The sequence below is a fragment of the Balearica regulorum genome, chromosome 2 (assembly GCF_011004875.1).
Source record: "Balearica regulorum gibbericeps isolate bBalReg1 chromosome 2, bBalReg1.pri, whole genome shotgun sequence".
In the NCBI taxonomy this organism is placed as follows: domain Eukaryota; kingdom Metazoa; phylum Chordata; class Aves; order Gruiformes; family Gruidae; genus Balearica; species Balearica regulorum.
The window spans coordinates 73,211,211-73,221,319 of NC_046185.1; the positions used below are offsets into that span (position 1 = coordinate 73,211,211).

The 10,109-nt window shown below is 36.2% G+C and overlaps 1 protein-coding gene across 3 annotated transcripts in view; it reads left to right on the plus strand.

The window, feature by feature from the left end:
- The window catches only part of GALNT1 (polypeptide N-acetylgalactosaminyltransferase 1), a 90,789-nt gene extending 81,227 nt beyond the window's left edge, over positions 1–9,562 (plus strand). For all 3 annotated transcript variants that reach the window (XM_075744696.1, XM_075744697.1, XM_075744698.1), the window contains 4 exons: positions 3,071–3,210; positions 4,331–4,429; positions 5,186–5,320; positions 7,912–9,562. In XM_075744696.1, coding sequence (XP_075600811.1) covers positions 3,071–3,210; positions 4,331–4,429; positions 5,186–5,320; positions 7,912–8,058 — 521 coding nt within the window. In that variant the 3' untranslated portion in view covers positions 8,059–9,562. The remainder of the gene's footprint in view (positions 1–3,070; positions 3,211–4,330; positions 4,430–5,185; positions 5,321–7,911) is intronic.
- The last annotated feature ends 547 nt before the right edge of the window (positions 9,563–10,109 follow it).

The window sequence follows — 10,109 nt, forward strand, 5'->3', positions numbered from 1 at the left end:
CAAAGAAAGTTAAACTGAAGAAGGGCTGTTCTACTGATAGACATCATTATATGTATGTTTTTGTAATGGTATAAGGAAAGACCATTATATATTACTAATCAGAGTACTTTGGTACAGCATACCAAACTTCTTTTAGTGACAGCACAAGCAAGTGCTGAGATGAATCTTACATTTGTCCCAAAGAACTGGCGATGGTGTGATTTTACTTTATCAATATTTATTTTTTAGTACATTTTTAAGCATATGTGTGGGGAAAGAAAAGCATGTGATTGTCCCACAGCAAACAGCAAGCCGTGTGACAAATAGAATCATCAGGGAGGTCCACACTTTTAATGTAATTAGGGTTTTGGGGGGCAGGATATATGTATTGCATGGTCGAGTAAAGACAACAGTAGCAAGTATTGTTAAATACTACTTCTGTTGGTTTTTTTAATTTGTTTTTTTTTAAATGAACAAAACACTTGAAAAAACAACTAGTGGACATGGATGTCTTCCTCATGATTCACATACCTGTAGAGTCTGGCGTAACTGTCCTCTGGGAGGAAGGTTTGGTCTAATTCTGGTTTTGTGGTTTGTTTTGATTTTTTTAGCTGAGCCTTTAAAAAGCACTAAAACACTGAACGGTGTATATCACTGTTATGTGTATATACATTTTATCAGTATGTGGAGGAAATAATAATTTAGACATGTACTTAATTTTTTATATACTTTATATTTTACAGTTTTCCTAGTTTGCATCCTTTTTTTTTTTTTGTCCCCAAAAAGAACTGTTACCCATAAGTAATTGCTGCTGCACTGTATAGTGCAAATGTATAGGAGCACTCAAGCTAGTTTTGAGTAATGTAAATAACATACCAGGAACCTAGGAAATAGAGTAATTCAACCCCTAAAGGCAACTACACTGGTTCTGCTATTCAGTCTATCTGCTCACCTGATGCTAACTGTAGTCTGTGTGCCAGTGTACGGTTTGGTGCAGACCTAACTTCAGAGAGGATTTTAAAAAAAGTCTTTCAGACTAAAAATGGTTAAATGGAATACAATACACACCTTTTATTTCATTGTAATGGAGGGAAAATCAGCTGGCACATTTCTTTCTACATGGTGATGGTATAAACTGCTTTAAGAAACAGCACGCTTGTATGCTATCAAGTATCACTTTGCATTTAATTCTTTGTGGTTGTGACTTTAATTCTTATTGCCGTTCGGTGATGAGACGAAGCCTTAACAGTGTTGTTTTCTGAAGCTCACTGTAGCAAACTGATGAATGAGTTTTGAGTATGTTAAGGTGGTTGTAAGGTTGGCATGAGAACTGTTTCATCCACCAGCTGCTTTTTCATCACTGAAGAATGAAGAACTCCATACTTAACTGTGGCTGGTACAGCCTTCCTCTTACTTCATCTCTTGTGAGAGTGCTCCTGTTGGTGTAGAAGAAATATTTGTTTTGGCAAAGATAAGGCAGTGTTTTGGGGTGGGGTTTGGTGGGTTATTTTCCTTGCGTGTTCTTGGTTTTGGGATTTCTTTTGTGACTCAAAAGCCCAGAGTGAAATTTTCTGGAGTTCTATCCCAGGAGATTTTAAAATTTAATTCACACTATTCAAATTTCATTAAAAAACAAGCTTTCCTTTGCTTTCATTCCCTTACCAGTATAGTTCTCCAGCATCTTTTTTTAAAAAAGTCTTTCATTTAAAAAAAAAAACAACAAACCCACAAACAAAAAAAGCCTCAGCCTAAAAGCCTGGCTAGCATTTTCTTCTTTATGGAATATTGAAATTACTAATATTTTTGTTGATATTTACAAATATTTAGCTGAAATTATGCAGTTATGTGTCTTAATTGAGTAGAAATACACCATCTGCTGGCAGGTTGATTTAATAACACAGTATGCCAACTTAGAAATGTCTCAAACTCAGTTTCAAAAGGTCAACAATTTTAGAGGTAATTTACAGTCCTCTAAGTGGACGGATTTCTGAAAATTGTATGCAGCTGGAGGACTATAGGTGTGGTGGCCAGTTGAGCCATATTTGTGGTCTGTGTGGGGAATTTAAATTGCTAGGACTTGGTTTTGTTCTTTCTTGGTTTGGGTTTTTGTTTGTTTTGGGGTTTTTGGTTTTTTTTTTTTTTTTTAGTGTATTACTTTTGGCCTGTGTGGTATGGAGTGTAGTGTGGAAAATAAGAATAGAATGTGATGCCTGAAAATGAAAAATTATCCCACCCTTAATTAATATTATTGGAATATTAATGACAACAGTGCTTAATTCTCATGAGGCAAAAATATCTACTGATGATGCACACCTTCCTCAACCCATTTGTAGAGGTGACTTGCACAAATTAATTTTCAGAAGGAATTAAAACAACCATAAAGGGGTGGGAAGATACAGGAAGAACGACCACTTTGATAAATGAGAAACAAAGGAGAAAAAGGCAAGCAAAATACCACAAAAAATGATAACAGTCCTAATGGTGAACATACTTCCTGCAAATGCTGCAGTTATATTGAACAAATACTGAATTATTAAAGGGTTAGTTCCCTGTACGAAGGCTGCTTTCCGGCTGTTTCTTTGTGCAGTTAGACAGATGATGAAGGGTCCAGCAGGTGGTACCTGGCTTGCAGAATTAAATTAAAACGAAATTCTCCTTACTCCACAGAAGGAGACTGCTATGTTATGCTGCATAGATACGCACCCCAGTTGCCATTGGGGATAGAATGGCATTAGTGACTGTAATGGTTTCGGCCTTTCTCCTGTGATAACTTAGTAAGCAATTGCATTAAAATTGTTCCACGAACCACAGGTAAGAAATTGTCATGCATAGCACAGATGCAGTGATTCCATCTCTTGTATAATTATCTGGAAAAAGAAGTCACAGGTAGCGACTGCCATGTCCTCTGTGAGAATATAAACCACATGATGCTATATTAAAAAAATAAATATAATTTTTTTGTGTAGAGATGACTTTCTAAGAAGAAAGTCTTCCATGCAAGTATGAAGTATTATACTAATCACTTTTGTATTAAGTGGAATTATATAAAGTTTACTAGCAGCCAATAAATAAAACTTGCTTGTTTCTACAGGAGTTACTAAAGTTGATTATGGGGACATATCATCCCGACTTGGACTAAGACGCAAGCTCCTGTGCAAACCTTTCTCCTGGTACCTGGAAAATGTTTATCCTGATTCCCAAATTCCACGCCATTACTTTTCTCTGGGAGAGGTAAGATTTTATCCTACGTATTTATCTACTCTATGTAAAGTACATTGTGCAGTAAGTTGTTTGTATTCTCAGTAGTGCAAACAAGTTATCTACAGCAAAGTTCAAATATCTTGCACCTGGCTGCATATATCTGGCTTCAGTGGGGCAGAAAACTGGACTTTGGTATACAGTACTGTAATTTGAATGTTTTCCCTTTTTTACTATAGTATTAAGTCACATAGAAGGGCTTTAGAAATATTCCTTCAGGAATATATAGTTATAGCTAACTTTCTGTCTAACATTCTCTGTGTAGAGTATGAGCAGAGTTTTGCTTTAAAAAACCTAGACCAGGTCAAGCAAGGATTTTGCCTGAAAACTGCTCTGAACTTTAACCCCAGAACCCTCTTCAGTGACCAGCAAATTCCAGTGATCCCTAAGCCTTGCTGGTCACATCTCTGTTTTTCCTTAAAGCTTCTGAAGTGACTGCAGAGGTAGTACAGATGATGCTGTCCTAAAAAAGTAGGCACCTACTCTCCCCTACAAGTCATGTTGAGCCAAATATTGAGCCTGTTGTAGGGTGATTTTGTACTGTTTGTTTTTAAAAGAAAAGTTTTAACAAAATAGAGAAGGTATTCATGCTACTGCATGAATATCAGGAGACTGATATTCATGTCTGCTTACTATGTAGCAATACTATAGATAATATTAGATATATTATAGATTAAGGCTGTAACTCAAGAAGTGATGAAATTGAACCCAGTCACTCATGATTTCAAACGGAATTAAACCCACCATGCCTAGGAGAGTGCTTTAAAACTTTTGGCAGTTTTGGGATGGGGATTCAATTGTGTCTGTTCTTGTAGGTGAGTCTTTGAGCAAAACGAGTCCTCAGGATGGAAGGATCCCTGAAAGAAAGCAAAGAAACAAATATGATGCTGTAACCTGGTAGCTTGAACATTTGCTTTGGAGTTTGAGGCTCAAATAGTGATCTCTCATTGTAGTATGATTCCTACGTTTTACATTTCATTTGCATAACCTCTGGTTGTATAGCAGAGAGAACTGATGCTGGTTTGGTTTGAGATGAGCATAGTTCTCTTCCTAAAACAACAGCCTTTGGTGATGTGCTCTTTTTCGCTCCCAGATAAGAAACGTGGAGACAAATCAATGTCTGGATAACATGGCAAGAAAAGAAAATGAGAAAGTTGGAATCTTTAACTGCCATGGGATGGGTGGCAATCAGGTGACAATTTTTTTTTTATGATCTTAATGTATTGAATTATTTGGAATGCTACTTCTCATCAGAACAGTTTTCTGATTATTTCAGTGGTTATCTTAAAAATATACTTAAGTTGTAAAGTTTAGGAAACCCTCATTGAAGAAGACGCCTGCAAGAGGAAATGCATGAGAAGATTTGTTGGTTGGTTGTCATTTCTAGGTTTTTGAGACCTAATTGCGATAGAGTTTGGATCAACTTTCAAGCAAAAAATGAAATGAGGGGAGGATGAGGCTGTTATAAGCTAGGCTTCAATTCCTGTAGGTTTTCTGGAACTGTCTCCTGATTAGACCTCCTTATTGGCATTGTTACTTTCAAAAAAACCATGCCTGTAACAGAAATGGTGGTTTTAGTGAACATTTTTCTGAGTGTCAGTTCTGGAATTTTACTTCTGTTTTTTTCATTCTACTTTGATAATTTTTGTTTAATTGTTTTCCGGTATATGAAGATTACCTGTGTTGGGGATCCTCCTGTTTCTATGCAGCAAGCAGTCTGCAATTCTAGAATGTCAGTTTTGTCTGAAGAGCTTTTTCATATAGTGTTTATATTTATTCCCTAAACCCCCAAAAATTCTTTTTATACATGCTGAAGGAGGTGTGTGTGGGAGGAAAAGTTAGTGGATATTAATGAAATAATGCACAAATATTCCCTCTTCCCCCTGCCCCAGGAATCTTTTAGTTGAAGGTTTTTTTCAGTTCCCCTCATTCCTCTCATTCTGTCTAGGTTTTCTCATATACTGCCAACAAAGAAATTCGAACAGATGATTTGTGTTTAGATGTATCCAAACTAAATGGCCCAGTAACGATGCTCAAGTGCCACCATCTAAAAGGAAATCAGCTTTGGGAATATGATCCAGTGGTAAGTCTTCTAATGACTTGTGACAATAAAATGAGACAACTTGTGTTTTTATGTGAGCCTACAGAGCAGCATGTTCCAGTGTGAGACCCCTATTTGACAGTCAAAACAGGAAAGAAAGTCAGGATTCTGTTCCCTCTGTCATTAATCCATGGTGCAGTCACTCAGTGGGCATCTGGAATGATGTAATGGGCTGGTGAGCTTTGGGGCAGATTTTAGAAGAATATTTTCAATGTGTTTTGGATCCTTTGGAGAAAGATAGTCTGCTAGTGTAGTGTTGCGTTACGATGAGATCAACAATGGAAACGTATTCCAGGTGTCCACTGGACCAGTAAAAGATCATGCTGATGATCCTGTGATAAATTCAGCACCTGCTTAATCTTGCACAATGTTCAGGGAAATACTTTTCTAATTAAAAAAAATAAGCATCCCAAAATTATAAGGAAGATTTTACATTTCTAATTGTGGTATGTTTAAGGTAGAGATGCTTAAAACAGCTTTATTTTAATCATTCTCTTTTGTGTACGTGATGTTCAAATTTATTTTGAAGTTCATATGTTGAACTGCCAGACCTAGAAATCATTGACCGTTGATCCATTCATCATTAATTTGATTTACAAGCTCTGAAAACAATGTTGTGACTGAGTAGTGAAGTCAAGAACTCTGATTAACAGCATGGCTAGTTAGAAATAAATAGCTTGTTAATTTAAAAACACTTATTGCAAAAAACAGTTGCGAGACAATTTGTGGAAGAAGAATCTTGCCAGTGTAATCAGGATGACTCTTTTATAAAGAGAACATGTAGATATTTAGCTACTAACAAGTCATTTCACTGATTTAAAAGGGGAAAAAGATCAAAAATAAAGGGGGGTGGGGTGGGAGGAGGTATTTCTAACTAAATAGACTTGCTATGGATTTTAGTAGCTGAGGTGTTAACGAAACCTACAGCCTTTAAGACTAAAAGAAAATATGTATGAGTGATGATTTTTTTTATTAGGATGGTAGTTAACATGGAAGACAGTGGATCTCTACTAGGATGTCGGCACACTGCTAGCAACTGCTGATAGGAGACTGAAGAAAGCTGTTGAAGGCTTTCAGGACTAAATGTTAATTGAAATGATTAAATTTGAGGCTTTGGAACCATTCATTCTTGTATTTAATGTAGTTAGTTTACCTGACTTAAGTCACTACATGCAGTGATTCACCAAACAGCAAGTGTCTTTTATTTTCTTTCTACCTTATCAACGATAAGAACATTGCATCTTTAGACACCCAATCACAATAGTCTGTCTTGCAGTGATTGCCACAGACTGTAAAACAGATTTCCCCTGTGCCAATCCTCAGCCATAAATTTGGTCATATGTGTTTTTTCTCTTTATTCTGTCAATGGAAAATCTAGATACAATCTTCAGAACTTTACTGAAAGCTGGCTAATGAAAAACAAAAATAAGTTAGAGAATATTTAACTAGAACTCCTGCCCACACAGTTGGGTGATTTTTCTGTAGCTTTTTTTTTTCCTACTGCCTCTGTTCAGGAGGCATGTAAGAAGCCCCTTGTCTACCAGGAAGAAAAAGAAGGGAGGGGGGTGTTGAAGCTTTGTGTTAGCTATCTGTCTACTTCAGTCTGCTCCAACTCTCTTCTTCATTTGTCAGCTGCTGTATGAGTGCAGGAGATTGATGTGCTCAGGGTTTTTGGGTTTTGTTTTTTTTTTTTTTTTTGTTGGTTTGTTGAGTTTTTTTGGGTTTTGGTGGTTTTGGGGTTTTTTTTTGTTATTGTTGTTGTTTGGGGTGTTTTTGTTTGTTTTGGTTTTTTTATTCTTTGCTGCTTGTGCACATAAGGCCTGCCTATTCTGCCACTTTTCAGTCATTCCAGTGTCCTGCTTGTGCTGCTGAGTAAGAAAAGAAATACTGGTAGTAATGCCAGTCAGTACCATAGACAAGTTGATGAGTATCTGTAGTACAGTGGCAAGAAATGCAACTTCAGAAGATCTCGTCTCCATCAGGATAGTGCCGAGGTAGACGGAGTGGTGTATGGAAGATGACATAAGTAAGACTAGGGGGTATTGGAAAAGATATACACACACGTGAATTTGTTCACTTTTTTTTTTTAAAAGAACATACTTATTTTTAAAAATAACATAGTACTAAAAGAAAATAGTGTAAGGTCAGTTTTGTGTCCCCAACTGAGGAAAAAAAGCATACGTTAAAATACATATTCAATGTGTTCTTCTGATCTGACCAAAACTACTACTATGACTAATAATTGAAATTGTATATCTTACCAAATTTTAATTTCTAACTCCTCAAAGATCCCTAGCTGTATAATCCTATTTAAAGAATGGTGGATAATGCTTGATAAAGAACATCATTTAAAAGTTCAGGCTGTTCTGTTTTTCATGAAGCAATGTTTTAGTATCTACACATCAATAGCGTATTTCAGGTTCTTTAGGATTGGGATCTGGAGTCAGTAACTAAGGGGTCTTGTCTTGTTCCTACTTAGCTATAGAAGAATTTTAACAGCCACTAAAAACTTTTTGGTTAGCTTATACCTGGTGATTTTTGTAAAACTAATTTCTTTTTATTTTGTCTTCAAGAAATTAACCCTGTTGCATGTGAACAGTAACCAGTGCCTGGACAAAGCCACCGAAGAGGACAGCCAGGTCCCCAGCATCAGAGACTGCAATGGCAGCCGCTCCCAGCAGTGGCTGCTTCGCAACGTCACCCTTCCAGAAATATTCTGAGAGGTTCTAAAGAAAAGCAAGGATTGACTGGGCTACCTCGGCTGATACTTTGGCTACACTCTTAAGTAGCAACAGAAGAAACTTCTGCTCGGCAGAATCCGCAGTTCGTCAGCTGTTAGAACTCCTGCAGCTTCTCAGTAGCTGTGAACCAGCCTTCCTGTATAAGGATGTGAAACTACCACATGTACTAGTGAAACTGTGCCCACTGATGTTTACAAAATCAAAAGAATTTCTTCCAGCAAATGATTTAGAGAACGTTTGGACAGTGGAAACTTAATCAATGAAATAGTCTCTCTGAAGAGCTGCATATCGTTGTAGTTTGCTTGCACATCAGTAACCTCTGCTGAAAGTGCTTTTGTAATGAAGAAAGTTCCAAGAATTTTTTTTTTTCCTGGTTAGCAGTGGTAACCAGACTACTAAATATAGATCCACAAATAAATGAGAGCTGGAAACCAGGTTCAGTAACATGAAATAAGAATTCTGTGGTTTAAAAACAAAAAGTAAACAGGGTTTAATGGAAACTAAATCAGAACTATGAAAAATACAATTTGTTATAGTGAAGTATCAAATTTATATGTAGATTTTATACCTCAGTGGGGAAAAATATCCAAGTCGAAAGGCAGTTGTTTCTCTTTTTCAATTGTGTGATAGTCCATAAATACTTTTTTTTCTGGTGGGTCTAAAATTATTTTGGGCACAAACAAAATGAGCATAAGAATAAACTTAGCTCTTGAATGTCAGATCAACTTTTTTCACTTTTTTTATTTTAATTTCTTGGCTCTTGAAATTGTATCTTTTTGTTACTGTCTGAAAACTGGAGGTTAACATGCTGTCTAACTTTTTTTTTTTGTCCAGACCTGCCGTTTCAGTTTATACTTGGGTCAGTCAGCTTATGGACTTTCATGGCCAAACAAAAGATTTAAGTACACTTTGAAATTATTAAGTTAACTTGACACAACACAGTTAGCGCCCAAGACTCATACTACTGTACTATGGTTTTGTTTTCATAGCAATAAATCTTTTGTTCCTTGTTTGATTTCAGTCATCAGAAAGCCAGAAGAAAAGTTACATGATTTGGGTAGCAGGATATCGGGAAAACCAAAGGTTTTCTGGAATCCTTTTTCACTTCATATTCGGATGTGCTTCATTGTCAAGTGCATATTTAGATTAGACTCTGAATTGTAATGTTGATCTGCTGCTTTTTTCTAATAAAATCTAAAGAAAAATAGCTAAATTGGCATGGTTTTTAAAGTTAACATAGCCAAAAGCAATATGACTATGTCATTACATTGGTCTGCATTTTTTAACTGAATTGCTTTGTTTTGTTAAGAAAAATCTGTGTGGCCTGATGTTGAAAATGAGCCACTGAATGCTCAGAGTATATGTTGAATTTTCTTTTGGAAAGAAAAATGATATTTGCTTAATGGAGAAGATATTTTTATGATCAATGTCATTGTTTGGCCAACTGTCCTGTAAAGCAAATTAAACCTAGACTCATGCAAAAGTTGTGTGGAATTATATTTGGCTGTTATGGCTGTTATGGCCATTTTAGATTTGCTATCCCAATTTGCTTTAGTCCATGTTATCTGTGTTATTTCTGCAGCAGTATGCAAGACTTTTCATACATAAAGCAGGGGAAATGTTAACAAATTGCAGTGTTATCTTGCTACTTTAAAAATACATGGGATGAGATGATGTGGGATTAATATCAGATAAAGCATCTAAATAACTATCTTTCGTTGACCTCTCTTTTTGGATAGCCCTCGAAATTTTATGAGGTCGAAGTGGATTTATGAAAGTAATGGTGTGGTACATTTATCAGAAAGATACTGAAGTGCCCAAATGACTTTAAAAAAAAAAACAAACAAAACCAACCCCCAAACAACTCTGTCTTAGTGGTTACATAAGAAGACTTATTCTTTGGTATGATCAGTGAAGAGGATGGGATGGGTGACAGTGTCATCATTTGTAATTAATTATTTTCTTGCACCTTAGATCCTTTGTGGTCCCTCCTGCTTTTATACTGTTTCTGAAGTACAGTTTGTAGCTGT